This window comes from Penaeus chinensis, chromosome 3 (assembly GCF_019202785.1).
Source record: "Penaeus chinensis breed Huanghai No. 1 chromosome 3, ASM1920278v2, whole genome shotgun sequence".
NCBI lineage: Eukaryota > Metazoa > Arthropoda > Malacostraca > Decapoda > Penaeidae > Penaeus > Penaeus chinensis.
The window spans coordinates 11,912,634-11,939,096 of record NC_061821.1 but is presented as its reverse complement, the minus strand read 5'-3'; the positions used below and the strand labels follow the sequence as shown (position 1 = coordinate 11,939,096).

The window sequence follows — 26,463 nt, the reverse complement described above, 5'->3', positions numbered from 1 at the left end:
CAGAAATGGCGTCACTGGGCGGATCGGATTGCAATTCATGATTTACGGGGTCTGTTTTCATGAAGAGAAGCTTATTTGCTGGCAGGTGTTACAGTGGTATCACCGTAAGAGAGCGAGATCACATAAGGTAGTAATTTTTACTTATGTAAGTCTCTCTATCATTATGTATCTACATATTGTTACTTGATATTTCTAGTATTTTATTTTGTGGAGCGGCCGAGGGCGAGGTGAGGTGCTGAATGGCCCTGGGGGAGGGTGACCCAGAACGACGGATTACGTAGGGCTGTGATTGGGGATTACGGGGATTATGCTGATTGGCGCCGATCATCGGTTGCGATGGTGTGGTTGCGAGTGGCCGAGGGGCCCCGCGGAGACAATTATCCGAGGGTTAATAAGTTGGTGGGGAATGAGGGCGGCGTTGTACTTCACTAATTCTCTTCGGTCTTTGTTTAATTCAGTGTTGGGCGCCCTATTTGTAGTGCTTTGTTTATGAAGTATTGTTATTAGGGGAAACGTATTGTGGCATCCAGTTGACATTGTATATAGTCTGGGAGAAGAGAGCCCCTTAGAGATTGCAGGGAGCAAATACTTCCACAGAAGGGGCTCGAGATGCTAGCGCGTGGGTAGTTTAATCGAGGTCAGATGGTCTTTACACAATGTGCATGATATTAAAATATGAAACGCATATGTTATGAACGTCACTTGGGAACTAAAGTCCAAATTTATTATACTGCAGCAATGGATTTATGGTCACATTCATCTTAAATGCTAATAGTTTCTCAAAACATCTTAACAGCGGCTGCAGCATCATAAATCTGGTTTAGATCTGGTTCTTGCAGTCCCCCTAATGATGTAATTCGCGTGCAAACAGAGGCGCAATTTGTCCAGTGGATTTTAACAAAGCAGCCAGGCATTACACGCTAAACCGGCGTATTGACATCCTGCCACAACATGCAGACAACACCGTGCTAGGGTATGTGAGGGTGCACGCTAGCACTAGGGGGTCATAATTTGAAGAAAAAGGTTCAGTAGGGTGTAGACAGGTGTATGACCACCCCCTTTTACACCTCACACTCGGGACAGGAGGGCTGACCTCGGGGGACCATAGTTTTCACGCCCCTTATCTCCGCCTCTGTGTACATGGAGCAGAGGGGATCTTATCTCCCGTTTCCTCAAAGGTGTTGAAGTTTTCGACCTGTTTTCCCTCGGGTCAAGATGCTGCTTTTTATGCGCCCGGGCTTGGGGAGGCGCTCTCGTTGCTACCTCCGCGCAAGGAGGAAGAGAATGCGCGATGCAAAGTTGGCCGTCGCGTTTGGTTTTCCTGTGCTCGGATTCGCCGTAATGTTGTTTTCTTGGGAAGTAGTCTGTTTGGCTTTCCTATTGCGTGGTACATATTTATTGCATATATTCTTCTGCAAATGCATTCGTAATCGTTTCTGTAGTTTTCATTTCGAAGCAAAACTTCGGGGATTTTGAAACGATTAAGTCTGAATAAAAATGAAAGATTTCCTAATAATATATTTATTTTATTCAGGAGTTCGGTGAGCTTTGATTAGTTGATGAACGATTGATATTTATACAGTATATGATTTCAGACTGAAATATCCAATAGAACGACGGAGGAACTTGAGGAAAAGGAAGTTGGCGTATCAGCTTGGCGGAAGTTTTGAGCTCTCCAAGTCGGAACCATGATTATCAGCCCTGGCATCCACATTCTTGGCCAGTGATTGCGGGAAATTCCTTCACATATAGGGGGAGGGGGGAGGGGTAGGGGTGACGGAGAGGCGGGGGGGATTAATATTCTTGCACCAATTTCCGCGCGAAAGACACACTCGGCGCCACAGTTTGCTTCGTCACGAGGCTGCAAATCCGGAAGGGCGAGGGCGGGCGGGGAGCAGCAGCAACAACACCGTCTTGTGTAATGTCACACCCGAGGAGGCGACCGCGGGGCAAGATGAGCGAGGGAGCTGCGAGAGCATCCAACCGCACTATTTCTTGTATTGGATTTCCGACATCACGAACACCACTTTAAATTCGGTTTCCCGTGAATCGTCACGTATTTATGAGAAGGTGGTTTTCTTGCGCGATTTTTCCCCCTTTATCGTCGGCTAAAAATAGTCTGGGTGGCAGGTGGTTCGTGTGGCCGTGCATGGAGCCCTGTTCATGTTTTCCTAATGATATTGATAGTCATGGTGCACACGTGGAATATGCAATAATGCAGATAAAAGATCAAGAAGAATGTTAAGAATAGTAGCGATAGCAGTAATCCAAATGATAAAAATGTATGATCTATCCTTATAATAATAAATTTGAAGTTATTATTAGGATGACCCATAAAAAAGGTATAGTTAACCCACCACGCATTAGGACTTGTTACAAATGAGCGTACTAATTGTAATGAATATTTCATACACAAATTCCAATCTCTTGGTGGTTCATCTTCTTGGAAATCGAAAGCACTTCCGTCTTTACGTCTGTCCTCATCGGCAGCTCCTTGTCGTCGACGGTCTCACCTGCTCGTGGTGGCCGGGAATACCTCCTCTGTGACAAGCGTCCTGCCAGGCGATCTTCTCCCTTATGACGTTAGGGCAGAAGGCGTAAGGGGCCGGAGATGCGACCGGGACGTAGAGACGAGAGTCCTTAATTAGCCAAGGATTAGGAGTAGCTTATGAGTCTTTTATTTTCCCCTGTGGCTACACCCCGGGGATTTACAAGTCGATGGACATTTTCTCCGAAGGGGTCTGACTGAATCTGCGGTTTGCTATGGGGGGCCTATGGTACTTTTTAAAAATCCTTAACTGAGGATGGCAAAGAGTTGATTGATATTTTGTATCTTTTCAAATGTTAAAATAGAGATGCACGTTTTTGTTTTTATTTGCTTATCCGGAGGAACTGATGAGATAGATTTCTTGTTATTTCCATACCCATACAAACTACCATGTCTAAACGTAAATGCATATAAAAATCATATTTCTCTACGGATATTGATTTTTAGGGATCCCACCAATAGATATTCTGCATGTTTTTTTCTTTCTCTCTTTCTCTCTTTTCTTTTCTTTCTCCCTACATACCACTGGATGAATGGAATGGAACAAAAACAACATTCCACCGCGAATAAGTTTGGTCTAGACAATAAAACCTCCTCAGGCTGCACGTGGCCAGAGCTCAGGTCAGCCAGGGTGATCCACCATTCATCGAGGGGAGGGCTGTGGGCGGGGCCAGACGGAGGGGGTAGGGGAGAGGCTAAGGGGTTGTAGGGGAGGTCGGAGGTCGGAGGTCTTCCCTAGGATTGTACTTACTGTGATTAATAGGTTTTTAAAATGTTCCTGGAATTTGTTTGTCGAGTAAATTGGTATGTGATAAAATCGTTAGGCTTGATTTAAATTATGGGGTGCTTAATAGTGGAAAGGTTTAGATAGATATTTGTGTTGTGAATTGAATAACTAAATATTCTTATGATTTCTTGATAAGATGAAATAAAGAAATGTAAAATCAAGAATTAACTAGCAAGCGGATCTGGAACACCCACTCGGCCATTTGTAGTCGTCGAAGCCTCGAGATGTCCAGGGCAGGCAGTCGTCGTGCGAGACCGAGAGGCTGAGGAACTTGGCATGTCTGGGGAGGCGGAGCTGAGGTCACGCGGGGAGGAGGATGGGGAGGGGGGATGAGGAGGAGGCAGGGTCAGAGGTGTGGAGTTTCTGGTCAGTTGTTCGTGACGCCGTGAGTTGGACGGAGGTCGTGGTGCTCTTCTCCGTCAGTTCGATGTTGGATTTGTTGTGATGTGCACCTTCTGCTAGAGCTGGATGTGCGGTTGGGAAAGTGTTATATAACGACTGATCTATTCAGTGTTTTTTACGCGAAAATTCGAACCTCATTATGGTATTATAACGACATTTCCTCTGTTTGTGAGTGTTAGTGTGGTTGTGCTTATACGAAGGTTGTGATGATTGCGTGCAGCTATGATGGTCCTGCTGCCGCTCACGCTTAGAGACTCGCACTGCCCCAGCTACGGGATGTGCCGCACGAAGCCCGGGAGTTGCGGCGCGGCAATTCGTCCGCGCGAGAGGATGGGCGGCTGGGGGCGCAGCAAGAGCATGTCCGCCAAGTGCTGCGTGAACGACGCTCCCGCTCCGTCGCTCGGAGGGAGGAACAAGAGGATCTCGACCATCATTCCCCGCGAGCACCGCGTGTCCTCGGTGTCAGTGGACAAGTGGCAGGAGTACTGCATGATGGAGGAGCGGCCGGCGAGCCACTCGGAGGAGGCGCCGGAGTTGATGGTGAGCACAAGCGTGACCAGCAGTCGCGAGAATACGCCCTCGCCGAAGTGGGCGCGGGGCCACCGGAGCATGCCCTCCTCCCCGCGGCTGCTCTCCGCCGCCTTCGTGCACTCGGCGGTGGACCTCCCGACCGCCGCTGACGGGCCCCACCTGCAGCGCAACGAGTCCAAGGTGCGCATGCTGCTTCGAGGCGTCGGGTCATTCTTCAAGGCCGGCAAGAGAAAGCTGCAAATATCTTCCGTAAGTTACACTTCGAAACTGTAGTCCAGAGCCTGTTAGGAGACATATGAAGCGTTAGGAAATACATTATCCTGAACATGCGTAGACCATTTTAAGAAGTCGTAAAGGCATAAAGGTTTCTCGCATTTTATGTTTTATTATTGAGCGGAATGTCAGTCCGAGTTGGCGGTTTTACTAAAATATTCGCCCATAAAGGTTAGGTTGCACATCCTCCGCAGCCCCTGTATGAATATGATAATCATTGCATTGGGCTTATTGTTGTTTGCATGTAGTTTCCACTGGGGATTTCGGGAGAAGAATTTATCATTGGGTCCAGATGTGTAGTTCCATATTTGGAAAATGCAGATATGTCCCAAATTTCCATAGAGTTGGCAATAGCGAGGGACATGTCATCTCAAATTTTCAAGGATCCGGTTACTGTGCGGTTGCTTGCAAGAGCGCTCTCGCAGTCCATCCCGGCACCCTGGCTCTTGCGTCAGCGCCCGTTTTGGAACCATGGCGCATAATGCACCGCCGCCCCTGTGGGAAAAGGGAAGCACAGACTTCGACAAGGCAGATGAATACTGAGCTTAAGGAATTGAAAGTCTACTTAAAGTTCCAAGGGGTAATCAAACACCTGTTGATTGTTATCTCGAAAAAGTTGTAATGCGCGAAGGGATGGGTTAGGTGTCACACGCTGACCCCGGTGACCTGGCTGACCTTCGCGAGGCTTGTTTCGGATTAAGCGGTTCGATTTTGACGCCTAATTACGGCGTGGGTGGGATTGGGCGAGCAGACTCAACACTTGTTTATTTTATTCATTTGATCGTTGTTGTTATAAGCGTTATTGTTTTTTATTATTATTGTCATTATCAGTTAGATTATGATCATCGTAAATGATGATAATGTTATCGTCATTAGTATCCTTATTTTTAGCAATTGATACATCATCATTATCATTATTTTTAGCAATTGATACATTATCATTATTTGCAATATCATCATCTTTGTCATTGATACGTTGCAAATAAATTAAACGAGGCATGTTTAAATTGTACCCATGTTCATGGTTGATGGTGAAGAACATTAACATTTTCCGTGTTTTTCTTCTCGTTCACTTCCTTTTAGTCGAATTGGGGTCACGGTAGACGTTGTAGGACGGACGGGGCGGGGGAGAGGAAAAATACAATCCCATCCATTACGCGAGTCTCTAGTTTCTCGGTCAAGCGGCGCAATATTGGTCGCTTTTACGTAAGCCGTAAATAACACCCAGGGTTTTTTTTCTTTTTTTCATTTACCTCGGTGAGACTTGACTTGATTTTTCCTTTTTTCTTTCTTTTATCAGTTGAAAGTGAGTGAATAACAAATATGGCATTATGAGATTTTGTTATAGATAAAAAAAAATCTCATAAGCCGGTAAACGTTCCAAATCTCTGCCGACGTAAAGGGAGTGTACGAGCGGGCGCCATACCCTGCCCCTGGCGGCGGCGTCCGAGGAGACTCCCTTTCTCACCGGAGAGAAAGGAGTCTTGGGTCTGGCACGCTCAGATAAGCTCTTCTTCGGACGTGCTGGGAATCTGTCGCGGACGTTTCCCAGGGGAGGCCGGCGTCGGTGGCACTTCCGGGGAGAAGCGGCTTTCGAAACAAGAACGTACGACGAGGGGGCCTGTGCGTGTGGAGGGAGGGGGGGGGGGGGTATTCATGCACGGAAAGTACAAGGGTGAAGGCTAGGGCCTGGGGGGGTGGGGCAGTCTAGCGGGAGATTGGCTAATGGGGGTGATGTTCTCGCGACCGTCAGAAATGGCAGTTAATTGAATGTTTGGAAATAATGGTGTCTTTGTTATTAATCTTGGCAACCCCAAATAAATGAGAAATTTGATTGTGAAAATGTTTATAGTTATGGCTATTATTAATAAAGTTTTGCTATTATGCAATATATGATTATGCGTTCACTATACTGGCCTCGTACACAGTGTCGAGGATTAAAGCGGCATTAAATCCAGCCGGCTCGCCCGGGCTAGTAATTACGACGGCGCAGCAGAGGTCACACGGCCCAATTTGAGGCGGGAGCGCTTCTCAACAACAAAATTAATCTCGCTGTAGAGGAGAAACATTCGTAAAATTACTGAGGAGGCTGATTCAGGATTAAGGAGAGGCGCTGGAAAGGAATGCGCTGTGATGTTCACTCGGCGCTGGGATTGCTCAGGTCCGCGAAATAAATCGCAGCAGCGGGACGATATTGTCCGTATTCATTTTTCCCGCAAATGGGAGAGTAGATACAGGCCGTCTTTTGTATATGATTCTATGTACGTTGTCAAGCTTTTCGCGGCGTCTGGAAAATACGCGAATAATCCTCTTAAATTACCGGGAACCAGTTTACCTGGTGGGGGAGGCCAGGTGTGGAGGAGTTCGGGTGGGGCGGAGGGGAGGGGAGAGGAGGTGGCGGGTAACAACAGCTGGGGAAGCGTGAACACCAGACACGTGCGCCCACCAGCCTCACCGCACGTGAAGCACGGCCGAGCATATGTGATTACATTTCAGGTCATTTGATCTCACTCCCCGTGGGCCAGGCCGAAGATGCACAATGGAAGAGCAATGCAGAGATTGCACCTTATGCAGTTGTGTTAGCTTCCCAGCTCGTATCCCCCGGGGAGATCGGAGCCTGTCAAAGGGAAAAGATAATGTAGCACTTGGAGTTTGAAAGACTTGCTTCTCGGGACCTGCCTCAAGGCTTGGCCTCTGCTGTACAATGGGGTGCATGGTTGGTAGATGGGCTCTCAGGGTAAATGCACTAAAGCTGATGTCTCAATTGTTGCATATGTAGAAATTGATTCTAAGCGGGAGGGCTTCAAGCGCTGCCACTTCGCGGGCGCAGGTGTCGTACAGGGAGGTACTCTCCCTAGAAGACCCGGCTGCCGGACGTCTGTCTCTCCAAAAACTCAGCAGTTTAAGGAAAATTAAAAAGAAAGAAAATCATATTGTAGTCGACGAGCAATCTGTATGCGATAGATCTATAGAAATAATTGATAGAATAAATGTTTTCCTTTGTTTTGCAGGGGGTGGTTCAGATTTTGGCTAAACCATTCCTTTGTCTGGATGATATTTAAACAGTACTGTTGTTTTGTTAACTAACAAACAAATCCGTCCCATGTCTATATGCATTGCTTTTTTATTTATCTATTGTATTTGTTTATTGTTGTACGGTGATCAGTAAATACCACCATATTTCCTGTACATTGATGGTCATTAAAACCAAACACTGGTGACTTTTTTTTCGATTTGACAGCATACGTTTCATTTAGGATAAAGTTTCCTCACCACTTAAGAACATTTCACCGGACTCTAATCGTTACGGCTGACGATTGTCACGACGGACGATTCGACTAGCCTGCTTGCATCCCCGCCGCGTGCACTGTAGCGTCTCTGACAGCATGGCCTAGTTGTTTGCCTGGGTGTGGCATGGGTGTAATCAACGAACCTTACGACAATGGCGCTGGGGTTTTAATCCTTTCGAAAGAACTGTAGTAAATGAACGACTGGAATGCTTCGGCTGTTTTTCTGTATTTGGTGTCGTGTTCGTCGAGATTTTAGAGACGAGAAGGCGGCCGGTGGCATTCGCTCTTTGTTGCTTGCGCCAATTGGTGCCGCTGGACTCCGCGAGGGAATCGTCCGATGAGGGTCCGAAATATATATATATGTGTGTGTGTATGTGTATGTGTGTGTGTGTGTGTGTGTGTGTTTCATTTATCAAATGTGTTTTGCCCACTTAATTAATGTTGTTTTTTTCCTCTTTATTGCAGGTAAGTAGCGGGTTCAGCAACCGGATTCGTGCATCGGTGGTAACGTATTCCCTCGCACGACTTCCAATTAGTTCACAAAGTACAGCTGTGTCGTGACAGCAGGTGCGAAGATGCTCTGTTCACGCGAGTTGTATACTCTTTTATAAAGAAAGAAATGTAATCAGTAAAGACAGGAAATCTGCGTTCGTGACTACGCCAACAAAGCTTTCTAGCCGCAGGCCCTTATGTGGAGTGGCTCTCGGGGACAAAGGAGTGTCATTCAACACGGTGTTCGTAAGGCCGACATAGCTCAAGCCTGAGACTCACTTTTCGCCCTTATTGCGGCGGGGTTTCTTGTGTGATAGCGCTTCGGGAACTTGGAATAATTCGGAACTCGAGAACCCTTCATGAATCCTCCTTCATTTTCTCTTTTGTGCCTTGTGTTGGTTCACATTTTAAAATGCTCTTCATATGCGGTCAGCAGGAAATAGTTATGCCGAGGTTTGTTATTCATCCGTGACGTTAAATCTTCATTGCATAATTCTGGAGAGAATGTCGTTTGCTAAATTATTTTGCGGGCGATTTATGGATGATAAACTGTCTAAGAGCAAAAGCGTTGGTCCGCATTTATCAGTCGGGGAGGATGCTGGAGAATCTGTTGTTGCCTAATTTGCATAGACTGTTAGGAGCCTCGAGCGCATTAGGGACCGTCGGTAGGGACCTGTATGTAAATGTTTTTATTTCAGGTAATATTCTGCCTTCTTGTTTACATTCATGTCTTGTAGTAGTACCTGGATATGGGCAGTTTAGTTTGTAACCGAGCGAGAATACAAAAGCCAGCAAGGTCGCAGTTTATAGCACAGATTTTAAAATGTATTCATTTGTGTAAAAACAGTGATGCTATTATGGCGTCCGTGCAAAGGTGTGTCAGGGAGGGAATGTCTGCTACTTTCCACACGTTTCCCGAAAAAATGTCAAATCATCGGAAAGCGAAACAGAAACCCATTTTGCACCAATTCACGTTTCTGCGTCCTACGGTGGGAAGAAACTCGGTGATGTTTTTATCAATGTGTAAATAGGGACTAAATCTTGTCACGAGCGCGTGCACGTGGATATCTGATTACACTTTTTAGAAATAAAGAAAGAGAAGTCTTGTTTCTTCTCTGTGAATAATAAGCATCATTGACAAGAGACAATGGCGGTTGAGGCTTCTGGAGCGAAGAATCTCTCCCAATTTAGTTTTCCTTTCAAGTGATCCAGCGAGGCCCGCGGGCGACATATTGATCCGCGACTTTTACTTGGCTGCTGCAAAGTTATTCCGCTTGTTGCATCCTCATCCTTCCCTCCCCCTCCCTCCACGGCATCCCCCCTCCCTCCCCCCATTCCTCGTATCTCTCACGCTCATAATACATTTAATATCAGCGCAATATTCTCGAGGCGTGGAGAACGCGGGCGTGCACGAGGGGAAGAGAACCCAACCGACTCGTGACCTACATATAAAGTTGATATAAATGTATCCGTCTTCAATTAAGCCTTTAGAGCTCTTACTTTTGGGTTTCGCCGGCTCGCGGTATCGCTCAGTGTGTCATTTGCACGGTAGGCCGGGTCTCGTGGCGGCCGGCGAACTCCGTGTCGGCTTTGCCATTGTCGTGCTGACGGCAAGCTAATTGTCTTGATTGTACGACACCTCGAGTGCCTGCTCCACCCCCGACTGCTTCGCCCGCGTGATAAACGTCCTCGTTCCGCGTAAATGTCTTGCTTTGCTGATTCGCCAATCGCGTTCATTGACTCGATAGTAGGCACTATTTTAAACGAGATTTTGAAAAGCTGTCATGAATAAGCCAAGAACACTGCTTCGTACATTATTCAGAAAGTCATTTAGATTCCCTGCGTCGACTTATAAACTAAAGAATCCGCCTGAAGTGATCAAAGCAAAATACGCATTACAGCCTATGAAGCACAGGGAGGCTGGCGGAATACGGAGGGATAGACAGCGCTTTCCCGGTCGGCTGCGCACGAGCCTTGGGGCTGACGAGTGCTTGTCGGGATTTTTTATGTTGTGACGTCCGATATTATGGCGCGAATAATAGGTCGAGGAACAGTCGAATGAGAATTATTGTCGTGGATATATCATGCGAGGTGTATTTTAGTCGGATCGGATGACGTAATATGTAGCAGGAAGGGGCGGGCGCAGACTATTGTTCATACTAGCCCGCCTCCAGAGGCAGTTGCCTGCCCGCCCTTCCTTCCTTCCTCTGACCTGGTCTTGAAGCAGGGAAGGTCAGGTCTCGCCGGAACTATAGTCTGGGCGTGTGCACGTGAGCCCGTACCTGACTGCGCACGAGTTTAGATTGGGAGTGCTGATTGGGAGTGATTGATGATCCGGCTACAGGAGCGTGTATGGGTCAGGAAATCTTGATGGATCTTAAAGTCGTTGCTGCCGATCCCCGGCCATAAACTCCCCTTCTCTTCCTTCCCTTCTCCTTCTTCCCTTTCTTCTCTATGTCCTCGGCTTTTCGCTATTTAAAACACGCATGCATGAAAATATTGCATTAGGGAGTTAATTTTAGATGGAGACTTTTAATTGTTGTTGATAAAGAGGACTAGAGACAACGCGTTATTTTTGGTTGAAAAATGCACAGTGGATTCGAATTTCGATATGTTGAACCTCACCCTGTATCCGGCGAGGTCTTTTTGTCGAGCAAATGACAGTTAATATTACAAATTTTCGGGTATCAAATGGTCCAACGCGATCACGGCAGAGGTCAGAGGTTCGTCAGATCCCCGATAGGTCACGGTGCCAATCTTAACAGGAAGTGCCGTGACCCCTGTTGACCCAGTAAGACCCAAGGTCATTGGCACTCGACGGGGAAGAGCGAGGAAGGGGAAGGGGCGCCGTGACCTGTGCTGTCTCGAGGGTCTTGGTGCCCTGTGATGGATTGCTTCTTAAGAGCCTGTTTGTTGTTTACCCTCGGCTCCGGCTGGCTCTGGGACGCGAAGAGGCTGGGGTCGCACGCCACTTCTCCCTCTCCGGTTTTCGCGCGGCCCTCCTCGAGGAGAGAACAAATAGCGCATTTTTGTATCTCGGCGAACCAGGGTTTATTTGATAATTGCCCACATCCTGTAGATCGCGACGCCGTGTGAATCAAGACCATTCTTATGGGAAAAACATGGCCCTGAACGAAATTTTATGTAATTTATTTAATGGCTATTGTTTCTAGTTTATGTATACTCGTAATTCTAGCTTTCTTATTTTTTATGATATATATGTATAAAATGCGCATATCATAGAATTCTTCTTAAAAGAAACTGACCTGACCCATCTCGCGCCTAGTTGACCACCATATGGGTTGTGTTTCACGCCTGTCGCCCCCTGGTCGGGCCGGCCGAAGGGTCCCCGCTGCCTTACACAAAAGAGCGTCGGTCCTTCTCGGTCGTCCAGCTGGGGAGAACAATAAGGAGAAGGGTACGGGTATAAAGGGTTATTTAATTACTTTTACTCAAGCGTCTCGGGTGGTTGAGGGTATGATGCTGGGTATGGGTAACGTGTTATGGTTGGAAGACAAACAATTTAGCCTCACGCATCATCTGTAAATCCCCTTTCTCTGATCGTGCTTATGATCCCGGGCTCGTGTACATTCGGACTCGTTCATCGTGTCTCATACCGGTGACCCTCACGCGTCGGAGAAGCATTTCCTCGCGCGGGGACGATCCCACCTGCCAGAGTCCGTTCCCGTGTTTCTTCCTCTCTTGTTAACACGAGCAAGAAATAATAAGTCGGGTAGCATATTTCTCACGTTTTCCTCTTTAAATCCTTATCGTTGTCACTCCCTCCTGCGCTTCGAGTAGGTAGATGTGACGCCAGCTATTCATTTCCCCGAGCAAGTGTCCTCACCCACGTCAGCAAGAGCTATGAGGGGAAAGGGATCTCCGTTCCGATACAGCATAAGTGAAGGGGGAGGAGGGGGGGGGGGCGTCAGTGTTACGATACGGCATAAGCAGAGGGGGGGAGGGGGGGGCAAAGAGTATCAAACACCGCGACAAACTTTTATTTACGTTTTCTTATCTAAGGATTCCTAGGTGATATGCAAGATTGATAAAACGACCTGTTGGTACGGTGAGGGGGTTTAGGGGTGGGGGCGATTTAAGTTGTTACGTAAGGTTTTGTGTTACGTATGTTTAGCTGAGCAATACAACCCGTTTGTAGTTGAGAAGATTAGAAGATTGTTTTTGATTTAGTTTCATCGTTGTCGCTGTCAGCATCATTCAAAGGTTTAGATTTGGCAATAGATTGTTTGTTTGTTTTTGCTGTGCAGTCACTGTGGAAATTCCCCCTTTCCCCCTTTCTCTTCTTGCCCCCCACCCTTCTACCCTCCCGTTTTCCTAACCCTAATCTCTCCTCAGTGGTATCCTCTGAGAGTAAATGCTGCAACCTGTCAGGACCCGTGTTTTGTGGACGGCGCTACAAATTGCATCTGCATTTTAGAGTTCCCGCAGAATCTTTCTTCTCTCTCTCTTTTCTTCGAAATGTTGTCGGGATGGCGATGGGCGTTCATGTCTGATCTCTCTCTCTCTCTCTCTCTCTCTCTATCTCTCTCTCTCTCGCTCTCTCTCTCTCTCTCTCTCTCTCTCTCTCTCTCTCTCTCTCTCTCTCTCTCTCTCTCTCTCTCTCTCTCTCTCTCTCTCTCTCTCTCTCTCTCTCTCTCTCTCTCTCTCTCTCTCTCTCTCTCCCCTCTCTCTCTCCCCTCTCTCTCTTCTCTCTCTCTCTCTCTCTCTCTCTCTCTCTCTTCTCTCTCTTCTCTCTCTTCTCTCTCTTCTCTCTCTCTCTCTCTCTCCTCTCTCCTCTCTCTCTCCTCTCTCCTCTCTCTCTCCTCTCTCTCTCTCCTCTCTCTCTCCCCTCTCTCTCCCCTCTCTCCCTCTCTCTCTCCCCTCTCTCTCTCCCCTCTCTCCCCTCTCTCTCTCCCCTCTCTCTCTCTCTCCTCTCTCCCCTCTCTCCTCTCTCTCCTCTCTCTCTCTCTCTCTCTCTCTCTCTCTCTCTCTCTCTCTCTCTCTCTCTCTCTCTCTCTCTCTCTCTCTCTCTCTCTCTCTCTCTCTCTCTCTCTCTCTCTCTCTCTCTCTCTCTCTCTCTCTCTCTCTCTCTCTCTCTCTCTCTCTCTCTCTCTCTCTCTCTCTCTCTCTCTCTCTCTCTCTCTCTCTCTCTCTCTCTCTCTCTCTCTCTCTCTCTCTCTCTCTCTCTCTCTCTCTCTCTCTCTCTCTCTCTCTCTCTCTCGCGCGCGCGCGCGCGAATGCACGTGCGTGTCTGCGTCCGTACGTTTGCGTGTTGGAGAGGAATCCCTCAGGGCAAGGGGGAGCGGATGACCACGCGGAACGCATGGTGCTCGGGAGAACCCGCGGGTGCCACATGCAACGACACAGCCCCAGCCCGGAACTTGCACGTGCACGGGGAACGCCGTGAGCGACGCGCCATGAGCTCACACGCTTCCCTGGCCCGCGCGTGATCCGGGCCCTTTCTCCTTGCTGATGTACTTCGATTTCCCGAAGCAGTCACTGCATCAGATCCCCCCGATACGTTTCCGTGTGTTATACGGGGATAATTATTTTTCGGTCGATGTTGCCATAATTCCTGAGCCGGAAGTTTGGCGTAAGGGAGTGAGGGGAGAGCGCGAGGGAGTGTAATAGCGACCACTTCCGGCGTATAGTCTTTCCCAGATTCAATTTAGATAAAGTTAGTTATTTACGTATTCGCCGTTAGTTGCATTTGCCCTGTGATCGCGTGTCCAATCAGGGCAAGCAGGTGAATGGTTTTCCACTGACCAGTTAATTTAAGAAATCAGTAGTAACATCCAAACCGAAGTTCCTCCTTTCGTCCGTTTCCTTTGTGTAGGAGGCACGGAGAACAGCAAGAGCGTGGGGAGTACGCCGTGGTTGCCCACAGCAGGTAACTCACTCGCGGTTTACCTTTTGTGGTGATGCCGTCGCTAATGGTTTCGAGAAGGGTCACACACCTCAGGCGCATAAACATAGAAATAGAATGTGTTATGTGAATGCATGGATCAGCCAGGTTTTCCATTTCTGTGGATCCGTGGCAGTAGAACTTGTGTCGTAATGCGGCATGACTGTTGCATATCTGCTCCGATAAATGATGGGGAAATCACGTGCCAGCGCATTTCGAAAGGAACGGCCTCTGAGGATCGCTGTGATTGGCCTGCGCCTTCGCCCACCGACCGCACCGGAATGCGCGACTCGCGACGGCTCAGTTTAGGGAGTGTGCGAAGGCAGGAACTCCGGTTCTTCTGTAGAGCTGATCCGTCTGAATTGCCGTTGGGCCGTCACGCCCCCAGACGCCCCAGCTTCCCTGGAAAACGAGCGCGACCAGGCCCGGCGGTGGAGATCGGCGGTCGCGACCCCGGCCCTGCAAGCTGACCTGTGACTCGGCAGCGCGGTGCAGGCCGGGTGAGGCAACGTGGCTTTGGGAGCGAGACGAAGCCTGGTTTGTCGTAATACCCGATATATTGCGGGACTACCAGGCTTTCCACCTGATCTGGCACAGATACTCTGGAAGACAGCATCTGCGGTTACGAGGCTGGAGATCAATATCATATTTACTCGAGGGCCTTTCCTTGGAAAATTTCAAGAGTATCAATATCTGACCAACTTCGGATTTTGGTAAAGACACCTATTATGTGTAGCTAAGCCCTCCTTTGCAACAGAGGAAGGCCATTGGTACTTTAGATGCTTAGATTTTTGTGGGAGGCCGACGCCCGTAACATAGCTACCAATGCAGTGTTTAAGTAAACACAATCTTTGGAAGCCACAAAGTCGTGCCTGGGAAAGAAAACCGCTAGCAATTACCGCAGCAAGGGTGAGATGAGCAAATGCCGCAGAACAGCTCACTGCTCCAGCTTCTCTGTCCGCTCTCCGAGGGAAAATCCTCCTGTTGCAAACTCCCCCGAGTGGCTGCGTCCTATTAAATTTTCATTCGAAGCCACGTTGCCGTAATGGGAAGTTATTGTCGGATTGCTCCTCAGATGAGTGAATGCCGCTGCGGACATTGCAGCCTCTCGCCGCCAATCGCAGGAAGATTCCCGGCGCTTTGACTGCGGCCGCCCCATTGTGTGTGGGCGCATCAGCTGGGAGTAGCCTTGTGCATTGTACTGCGAACCGCCGCGCCCTCATACACGGCCGAGGTTACTCGTTGAGCTCTGTTCTTTAGTGGAAATTCCCCCTTTCCCCCTTTCTCTTCTTGCCCCCACCCCTCCACCCTCCCGTTTTCCTAACCCTCGTCGCATCAGTTTCTCTCTGATAGTTTAGGCAACCTGCATTTTGCTCATCGTATATTTTTAATCAGTTCTTAGGGAAATTGTTTTCTGGAATACTTTACGAATGATTCACTCCACTGCATGTTTATAAAATAAAAAATCGAGAGGGTTCTAAGTAGCAGCGAAAAGGGTTCACATTCCAAGTTTTTCGATAAGCTAAAGAAACGTGGTCCGCTGTGGACAGAACGTTGTGCTGACCACCTTCTTTGATTAACTTATTGCAGCAGTTCGCCCTCTTGCAAAAACTCTGGTATAGGGTTTGTCGTTGTAGGCAATTTGTCTCGGTTACATCTATGTGCACTGTTATCTCTCTCTCGCGAGACGTGTTCTTCAGTGAAACGAAAACATAACTGAGTTATGTTTTATGCATTTTCCCCTCGTCGCTTCAGTTTCTCGCGTAGACGAATATTCCCTCAGATTCACAATAAAGACATTGAAATTTCATTCAGGCGGTATAAACGTCTCCGAGGGCGAAGGGCGGGGAGACAGATGATCGATACAGTACTGTCGCGCATGTTAACCATTTATACCTGGTGGAGGGGTCGAGTGTGACCATCCCCCCCCTCTCCTCAAACAAACACACACACATACACACACACACACACACACACACACACACACACACACACACACACACACACACACACACACACACACACACACACACTCAACACACACACACACACACTCAAACACTCAGATACACAAACACTCACACAGACGCGCGCGCGCGCGGTGCCGATACATCACTCCTATGTCAATCTGCCTTTGTTCCCACCTCTCGACGTGATGGGTGCGCCTGTCCTCGGGCCTGGCTGTATTTTAGCCCAACTTGCCGTGGGTTGTATCCAGTGGTGTATCAACTTCTTCTCTGGTCTCTAGCTAATCTGTGGCTTTACGATACACAACCCCTTCCGTTCGTACTTTGTTCGTGGCTGTTAGTTGAAAGAAAAAGAGGATCATCTTGTATTGTGTTGTTCTGACTTGCAAGCAAACACAAACACACACACGCACTCTCTCTCACTCGCTTATTCACTCACCCACTCATTCACTCACCCACTCATTCACTCACTCATTCACTCACTCAATCACGCACACACACACACACACACACACACACACACACACACACACACACACACACACACATATATATATATATATATATATATATATATATATATATATATATTCACTCACCCACTCCACAAAAAAGAAGTGTTGACGAACACGTACAGTTATCTCCATCAAATAGTTCTCACACGATATGACTGGTGACGACATTCCAGGTTCCGGCCTAGAGATACGGGCTTCCTCCAGTAGACATTATCGCTCACGTTGAAGTATCTCGGGCCCATCTGGTGACGCGAGAGGCACTGTGCACCCGGAAGGCACCGATGGAAGATAAAGAGCGCGGTCGGGCACTCGAGCGGGCGGGGGGGGAGGAGGGTTCTGGCGTCGGTGTCCGTAGGTTGAAACATACTTGCCTTCCTCTCTTCCTTCCTTCCTTCCTGCCGCCCCTCTCTTGCTCTTCTTTTCCTCTCCATCTCTCCCTCCATTCCTCTTCCCTCGCGTTCTCTCCTTCCCCTCTCTTTCCTCATTTATTCCTCCCTTCCCCTTCCCCTTCCCCCTCTCCCCCCTTTCCCTCTCCCTCTCCCCCTACCTTTTGGCAAAATAAACTGTTTAAATTCCAATCCCGGCAAAAAAAGCCAGCACCATGCCTCTCCCGCCCACATAATTATGATGAGTGGTTTGTGATGATGGTTGACACACAATGCAGGCGGTTGATGATGCCCAGCGGCCTGCAGCTCCCCACGGATCGAGGTTATTTATTCGGTGTTATCTTTAATTCAAATGCAATGTGACGCCTGAAGCCCGTAGCGCGTGGTGGAAAGCAGCTCGGGTGAGCCAAGGGAGGTTCCATAAATTGTCCTTAATTGAATTCTGTGCCTTAGATAAAATCTCCGGAGCGTCATATCTGTAAGGCGGGTGTTTGTGTACTGCGTGAGGGAAAACGTGGAACGGATTTTGTGGTGGTAATGAATACGGTTTTAAGAGTTTCGTTGATTATTCGTCATGCTTAGGATAATGGAGAACGAAGTGAGCAAATGGAATAGTTTGTACTTGAAATAGCGATAAAAAAAATACAATATCTCTGATAACGTTATTCAAAAACCACAAAAAAAATTGTTTCTCGCATAGAAATGTGACGTGTAACCTGCTGCATGTCAATGCATCGTGGTAACTGTAAAATTGATGCCGTGATGAGTCACCAATATTTTGGGGAAAAAATATTATCTGGAAATTCTGACATATTAAGACGAGCAATAACGGAAAAGGGGAAGATCCTGTGAAAAAATGCGTTCTATGGAATGTTTAAAAGTGACCCCGAAGAATTCGTTGGGTGATGGTTATCTCTAGTTGAGATAAGATTCGGTAACTTGTGTGAGTGATCTTATCTTACACAACCCAGTATATTCGTTATCACTCGTGTGTCATGCCTTTCCTCCATGCTAGCAGTTCTGTTAAGCATTCCTTACTGCGTGGTCTGCCCTGGTTCTGATCCGTGTTTTCCGGACAAGGCAGAGATTTTCGGTAACATTTCTTTCGAGTAACTTCAATCAAGATAAGGCATTGTTAGTGTTAAAAGGCCAGTGGTTTTTACTGGAATGTGTTCGTCGTAATCTTATCGGATTGCAATAGTTTGAAATCGCACATGACCACTGTGGTGTGCTTATCTTGCCTGATTTTTTTCCGCCAAAACATCAGGAAAAAAAAAAGGCCGCCGAGGAAATCATGGACAGATACACAATATCCGAGCGTCGGGTAGCCAGCCACACGGCGAGGCAGCTGGGCGGGGAAATTCAGGCGGCTTTGAGGGGGAGGGAGAGAAGCATCTCGCGGATAGCAGGCAGCATCGAGGCGTGATTGCATATTTCCTCATGCAGGATAATTACTATAATGTATACGTGAGTTCCCGGTAGGAGACATGGAGTCGGAATATGACGTCAGAAGGAACTGGTTACGCTGAATGTCAACTGTCGATTATTCAACATTTTATTTTGTCAATAAAACTTTGCTTGTTTACTTTAAAGTTGCAAGTGGTAATGGACGTTCATGTGCCCTTCCACATATCTACTGCATAAACATTTCAAAAGGAGTACATAAGACTTAAAAAAAAAATCCAGTTTTGTTGGCATCTGGTAACCTGGTGGGCGTACATGGGTTCTGCCCGAGATCATGCCTCGGTCTTCGTCAGTCGTTGGGGCGAACAAGTGCGGCCGAGCCCTGCACCTGGCGTATTTGATATGCATTATCGTGATCTGGTTCTTCTAATGGCGTTAAATGTGCTTTAGGGCTGAAACTCGGCTGTGTAATTCTGTATTAAAGTTTCAATTATTAGCGAAGAGATCCACCTGGAGACACCTGTTTGTTGTAGTGTTGCCGGCATCGTGAAGGTGTAACGCTAGTGTAACTGTGTGTCTTCTTTGGGAGTGAAATAATTTATTTTGCGGTGGTTTGAAGGACTGACTAGTATGAAAAAATCTGTCATATACAAATGACCAAGTTTTCCTAGTTTTATTATATAAACTACACACTTGGCAACTGCCCATTTCCCGCTGGCAGTTTAAACGGCGAACAGATCCAGACCAGAAGCCTCTGAGATCGGAAAAGAAATACTTTTGAGAAGATGGTTGTATTTAATGGCCTTCAGTTTCTTGTCAAGGTAATGTGTTCACGTGTTCTACCGGTTTTGAATTCTGGAGAAATAAACGGGTTTCACAATACGATTAGGACAGATCGTGTGACTGCGTGGGTTTTGCGAACGGTTGTAGTGGTAGTAGTAGTAGTAGGCTGATCCTGGAATATGCGAGGCCGGGCGTCCCGCTGTAACTCGAGAGCAGCATCTAATGTCAGGTGTATCTTCGTTTCTTTATTCTGGCGTGCGGGGGGAAAGATCTAGAATAATTTCTTACCCTGGGCGGTATGACGTCAAGTGCCCTGGGCAATAACACGCGTTTGCACAGACTTCTTAGTCATGAGCCCGCCGGCTGATTTTTTTAGTTGTGTATATTTGTACGAAAACAAGTGGAGATGATGAATATATTCCTGTATTTTCATTGTTCCGAGTAACATTGTGGGCTATTTATAATGTAAATAATATATTGCATTCCATTAGCATACTAAAGTGGTGGTGTTTTCGCAGAACTCTTAATGTCGTATATATTACGTCAGTATATTTGCTGTTCGTTTTGTTTTAGAATATGGGGATTTTGTGCACTAGCAAACTTGAAGGAAAATATTTTGTCTTTGAATGCTGTCTTACATTACCACTACAAATATGTTGGCTTGTATATGAACAGTAATAACAATGTATATTCTTACTGAGTGACATGACAAAAGCTCAAATAATGACACTGTATTCTTATCTTTCAGGCGAGCTTGGCAGATGATGGATCAAGCGGGCTGAGAGAAGTGAACCCACGGGCGGTCCGTCGCACGCACAGCGACGTGGGCGGCGCTGGAGGGCGTGGCTCGCTGCATTACTCGCGTCAGCTCTCCACCCCGCAACCCATCAAGATAAGGCCCGCCCACAGATTGCCTCAACACACTGCATCCTTGAACAGATCCAAGAGGTAATTTGGCAGTGGTTATCTACCTGCTTGAAAAGTAGATAGATTTGTTTTTCTTTTCTATTTTAATGTTGTCGACTTTTGTTGTTTTCCATCGCTGGTACACGTAGGTCATTCCCCATATTGATGTTTACTTAAGTATATAATCATTTAAATAATAAAGTAATACGGAATCGTAACCTTATCCACCTGTTTCCTCGTTTCCAGTCTGAAGAGAAGTAAAGGCTCCTCCCATTTGCGTCGCTCCATTAGTCAACCCTTAGATTTAGACAAGGCCTACGATACCCCCGTATCGACCCTTCGCAAATGCAGGAGCCCGACGAACACCCCCAGGAGACGGCAGCGAAGACCCTCGGCCGGCAACATCCTCAACGAAGACAACACGACTTCTGAAGATGAGATTGGAATGTCCGACTCCGAAGATTTTAGAACCGATTTGAAGAGAAGTCTGGAAGAGGTTGGTTTCCCGCCATTGTTCAGTTTGTAGGTTGGAGTGATCGATTACAAATTCGGGTTGTAATCGAAGTTGGTATATTACTGAATTTGATGATATTGAAGAGAGAGAAATCTTTAAAAAAAACGAAACTGAAAAAAAATAATAGCACTAAAATTTCCTTTCACTTGCAGGATGACGATATGATCATATATGCCGAAGCTCTGTGGGACCATGTCACCCTTGACTGCGAGGAGTTAGTGTTCAAAGCGGGTGACCTTATCACTGTGATAGATTCGAGCGACAAGGACTGGTGGTGGGGACGGATCAGCCATCGAGCAGGGTGGTTCCCGGCGGCGTTTGTCAGGGTAAGGATCAACTGGTAGTAGCGCACAGAAAAAAAAATCAAATGAAACAGCGATTGTCTTTTGCAAAATGTTTGCTTCAGGTGATACTTATTAAACATACTAATATGTATTTGCTTTACATCAACAGTTACTAGTGAACCAGGAAGAGCACCAAGATACGTCAGGCCACCAGGACACGTCAGCTCGAGGACCAGCACGGAAGCTCAGTATCTCTGGGTTATCTCACGACCAGATTCGCACTAACGTCATTAATGAAATAATTTCGACAGAGCGGGACTTCGTGAAACATTTGCGAGACGTCGTCGAGGTATGGACATATGCCAAGCGTGTAGATGATTGCTTTCGGAGGCTTATTAGTTTATTTACGGTTGTGCATTGTGGGAATCGTGTTCATCTTTTAATTTTCTTCTTTCCGCTTATAGGGATACCTCAGACAAGTCCGTAAAAGGCCCGACATGTTCACCGACGAGCGAGTGTCGACGATCTTTGGCAACATGGAGGCGCTGTACCATTTCCAGAGTAACTTCCTAAGAGAACTTGAAATGTGCATCGACTGGCAAGAGCCTTTCAAGTCCTGCATCGGTGCGACCTTCATACGTAACGTAAGTTTTCTCCTATATTACAATCTTCATTTTGTTGATTGCATTTGTATAAATGCGTATATGGATGAAGTGATTATGTAAATTTTATTGTTCCGAATCATTAATTAAAATTATTATTTTTCAGAGAGAGAGATTTGAGATCTACAGTGAATACTGTAATAACCACCCTTCGGCAGTATCATCTTTACAAGAGCTTTACCAAGATCAGAAGTATGTGCACTTCTTTGAGGCATGCAGACTACTTCAGGAAATGATTGACATTTCTCTCGATGGATTTCTCCTAACGCCAGTTCAAAAGATCTGCAAATATCCTCTTCAACTTCAAGAATTATTAAAGTATACAAAGGTAAATTGATATCCAGGCTGTTACATGTGTCAGAGTAAAAAATGTGAAAAATGAGTTATTAACCTTCGTCAAATAACGAAGGCAAACAACTAATTACCAACGAATTCCAGCCTGACCATCCTGACTACACCAGTGTCCAAGGGGCCTTAGAGGCTATGCGAGATGTGGCTCTCTTGGTGAATGAAAGAAAACGGAGAATGGAATGCTTAGAGAAGATTGCGTCTTGGCAGATCACAGTGGAAGGTTGGGAGGTAAGGAGATATTTACAATTATTGTTAGATTTTTAGTACTCGCTACATAATTAATAGAAGAACTCATTTTCAGGCAGTGCAATGTAAGAAATGATGTTACCTCCTGTTAGTCAGGATGCAGTACAGAACAGGCTTATTGGATATATAAGATATGACATCATTCTAGTTCAGAAATTAATAATTCCTTTTTTTTATCAAGGGACCGGAGCTCCTTGAGGACAGTTCACAGCTGATCTACCAAGGAGAAGTTACCAAAGGAGTTGGTGGATCCTGGCCAAAGGAAGTTACCCTATTCCTCTTTGATCATCAGCTTGTGTACTGCAAGCGGGACCTCCTCAAGCGGAACACCTTTGTTTACAGAGGGAGACTCAATCTCGATAACTGTGAGATTGTTGATCTCCCTGATGGAAAGGGTAAGGAACTAATAGTAATGTGTTACATCATGATATGAGGGGAACGAATGTACTTGGGTTAAACATGCTTTTCAAAATTGCAGACAAAAAAATCTGTATTTCATATTTATTCATATGTGCTCTTCTCCACAGACTCCAGCCTCAACATCAATGTACATAATGGATGGAAGATTCATAGTTTTGAGAAGAATAAGTGGTATGTTTTCTCTTGCAAAACTACTGCAGAAAAACAGAAATGGATGGAGGCATTCAAGTAAGTTTCATAGTGTTAGTTCTTTTATAATACAACAGTCAAATTATTTTGTGGTTTACAGAGATGAATCATTTCTTCAAAAGTTCTTTCCTCCCATAAAGTAGTTTTTATATATCAACTAGATTTTTAGTCTTTCAAAACTATATCTGTTTCTACAAACTTATATACGATTCTTCAACAGACGAGAACGGGAACTAGTAGCAGAAGATGAATCTGCAGGATTTGTAGTAGCAGACAAAGCAAAACACTTGGCAAAAGTTGCAGCTCGCAACCAAAAGAATAGGCCAAAGAGACCTCGAAGTAAGTATTTAAATCACAGTTCTCCATTTATTGGCCACTGCTCTACATTTCTATTATATTTTTACCCTCCCACAGGTTTACTCCAGCTCATCTCTGTGGCACATCATTAGTAGCTGCCTTAAGGCAGCTGCTCTTTATGATTATGATGCACATTTCACAACTTAGTAATTTCTTACTGTTTTAGTTTTCTTTTCATGCTGTTTCGGTTTTGTTTCTGTTTCTATATTGCAATAGGGTATATCAGATATCAACAAATAGATATACAATCTATTCTCTTTCTAAGTAGCAATTTGCACCAGATCACAGAAATCCACATGAAATAGTTTGGTATGTTCTCTCACAGCCACCAAATCGCACAAGCGTGTACAAGCCATGACATACGCTCAGGCTGAACTTCTAGTCAATGTTGATCCTGAAGTACGCTCCAATAGCCTCCCTTCTGGTATTGAGCCACCTGAAGGCAAGAAGAAAGGCAAGTGTAGACAAACCTTGCGGCAAAACTTGACAAAGAGACCTGCTAACAAATACATTGATTGTACATAGTTATGGTGATGGTGGCACTCACACATCCAAGACTCTGATGCTAAATTACATTCATTAAGAAGAGTTTGTACAGCTGATGTACAACACAAGATGATTTACAGCATGTAGCGTCATCATAAAGATTTGATAAATGTGATCATCCCCAACCATTTGTACATAATAAATTGGACCTATGCTAATTATGACTATTTGTAGTGCTGTACTGACTGATAACTGATTGGTGATGGTGCTTAACTGGAATTATATTTTTTTAAAAATGCCCTTAATGAAGCTATAAGCAGATTGGTGTTAAACAAGGCTTTTAGATTCTAATATTTAGCCTAGTTTTCCTCTTCCTAGATTATATGTATTTTCTCTTGCTTTTGAGGTGCTTCCTAGACAGTTCTAAAGTTGCAGTTTATATTTTATGTTGCATTTACAAGGTCATGAAAATAATATTGATATTATTATTTGCTCAAAAATGTGATATTAATCAAATAAATGTCTACTTCAGGTCTGTGGTTCAGCTTTGGAGGTCACAAGAAAGGAAGAGGCTCAGGAAGAACTCTCAGCCAGATCCAGCACCACCCTGTTTGAGAGACATCTTTACTCTAAGCAGTGTAAAGTCTTGTCAAGAAAGCTTGAGGAAATCTGCTTTGACTTGAAGTTGAATAATCTGGTTTACTGATAACACATCATCTACAAATTGGCAGTTTTAGATGACACAAATTTTGAGTTACAAACCCAGTAAGGAAGGGTAAAAAATGAAAAGAATACTCATTGGCATTTATTTATCTAAGATAGTGCACTGATGATGCTGTTCCTCTGTGCATTATTCAGATGATTATGACCAATGAACTCATTCAAGGTACAGTGACATAATCCAGATTTAACCTCCTTAACAAATAAGGCTTCTTGCTGTGGAAAAATATACTGCTAGGAGCTGTAATAGGAGGAATCTAGTCACATTCAGTTTGCTGTCACAAATCTGGGAGGCAGAGATGCAAGTTGATGGTGAGGATGTATTCAGATAATGAAGGTGATAATTCCTTAAACATATCCCTAATTTATTTATCTATAAGGTGATCATATCAGAGTATAACCATCACCTGCAGGCTTAGGTGATACACTTTCTTCCAGTTGTGTTTTTGATGTTGTCAGATGTTAAATAACTGGCTGTTTGTTGTCACTGGAGAAAAAGTAATGAAGTGCCATTATTTTTATTAATTATCATTATTATTATTATCATTATAATTATTAATTATTGTTATTATTTTAACAGTTAATTTGGCTGTAACACTTTACAAGTGCTTTTCATTATTTTAAATTTTAGTTCATTTACACAAGACTAAAATATCTTAATATGACCTCCAATGGAGATAAAATAGCTTTACTTAGTAGTCAGTAAAATATATTAAAAGCAACCTTGTCTATCACCTGTATCTATAATTTCTCAGATTCTGTTACTGAAAGTATTTGATGTTGCATCAGAATAAAAATTGTGATAAAAGAGTATGTAGTAATGCCACGTTCATCATTATGACGCACATGAATTTTCTTTGTCAGGAGATGTAGTCTTTCAGTTTGGCTATCTGAAGTACAGCATTAATTAAATTTCAGTGTTGAGCAAAAAGTTGTCCTGTAAAGTGTGTAGCAGTATGGTGTGTCATGGTGTTAATATACCAAATGGTTCAAGCAAGACAAATTTGCTTTATCCTTTACTGATTTAATGCTTGTATATAATTTAACTTTGTTTTCTATTATATATTATAGTTTATCATGTACAGTGATATAAATATATGTATTTGTTGTAAAAATGTATATAGAGACCAAAATATGTTTCTTTGACTGAAATATGTTTTATTTTCCTTTTTGCAAGGTTATGCAAGATAGTTATTTATGATAAACTAAATATACCTTACATTAAAAAAGTGCTCCATTATGAAACCGTAAACTACATTGTTTGAATTCTAAATTTGCCTTTGGATATAAGAACTATCTTGCAGAATTATGTTTTTCATGATTTTCATATATGAGTTTTGTGAAGACCAAAGAACTACATTTCAACATAAGTGCTCCATTGTGAAAAGATTGTTTGAATTTGAAATTTCATTTCTTCTGACATAATTCTCCTTGGACATTACTTTTTTTCATATTATTTGAGTCCAGAATTGGTCAAATTCTATATCCTAGAGTATTTTTTATTACAATGAAGTGTTCAGAACATGTCCTTTAAATGCACTTCAGTCACTTTTCATCTTTGTTCATGTATTACATAGTTACACAAATTTAATCAAATTAATATCAACTGGCATTCATATTTTTATCATGTCTGCCTATTCTGAATGACCATACTATTGACAAAGCAGATGATTTAAAATACTTTGCATCTGTAAGAAATTATCTGCACTTTACCATAATGGTCAATATCCAGAACTTGGATAATGGAGGTTAATAATGATACTTGATGCTAATGACAATGACACCAATCAGTTTGTTCTACCACCTATTATGCAGGCTTTCTCAATGCTGACAGTACAGCAGTCTCAGTTATTCTAAAAAAATAATGACCCCATAATAAAGAAAGTAAATACACCTATAAAAATGTATCACTATAGTATAACAACCAGATGACTCCTTGGGAAGATGGTATCAAGGTACATTGCTGAATAGACTTGAAAATTGACCTGATAATGGTGGTAGTTGAAAGATGTGCTGAAGTGAAAAAGGATGGATATAGAATAAAG

At 44.8% G+C, this 26,463-nt stretch overlaps 2 protein-coding genes across 3 annotated transcripts in view; both read left to right on the top strand.

Moving 5' to 3' along the window:
• The window catches only part of LOC125038774, a 42,403-nt gene extending 38,424 nt beyond the window's left edge, over nt 1-3,979 (top strand). Inside the window, exon 2 of the mRNA XM_047632370.1 lies at nt 3,958-3,979. Within this exon, the coding sequence (XP_047488326.1) occupies nt 3,958-3,963 (6 nt within the window). The 3' untranslated portion in view covers nt 3,964-3,979. The remainder of the gene's footprint in view (nt 1-3,957) is intronic.
• Nucleotides 1-25,570, top strand: part of LOC125038761 — a 346,591-nt gene extending 321,021 nt beyond the window's left edge. The window contains exons 8-19 of one of the 2 annotated variants that reach the window (XM_047632348.1): nt 20,032-20,231; nt 20,436-20,685; nt 20,856-21,029; nt 21,157-21,336; nt 21,452-21,631; nt 21,756-21,977; nt 22,088-22,228; nt 22,428-22,641; nt 22,774-22,894; nt 23,076-23,194; nt 23,538-23,666; nt 24,231-25,570. In XM_047632348.1, the coding sequence (XP_047488304.1) occupies nt 20,032-20,231; nt 20,436-20,685; nt 20,856-21,029; nt 21,157-21,336; nt 21,452-21,631; nt 21,756-21,977; nt 22,088-22,228; nt 22,428-22,641; nt 22,774-22,894; nt 23,076-23,194; nt 23,538-23,666; nt 24,231-24,313 (2,013 nt within the window). In that variant the 3' untranslated portion in view covers nt 24,314-25,570. The remainder of the gene's footprint in view (nt 1-20,031; nt 20,232-20,435; nt 20,686-20,855; nt 21,030-21,156; nt 21,337-21,451; nt 21,632-21,755; nt 21,978-22,087; nt 22,229-22,427; nt 22,642-22,773; nt 22,895-23,075; nt 23,195-23,537; nt 23,667-24,230) is intronic. The other variant, XM_047632357.1, reaches the window with a different exon arrangement.
• The last annotated feature ends 893 nt before the right edge of the window (nt 25,571-26,463 follow it).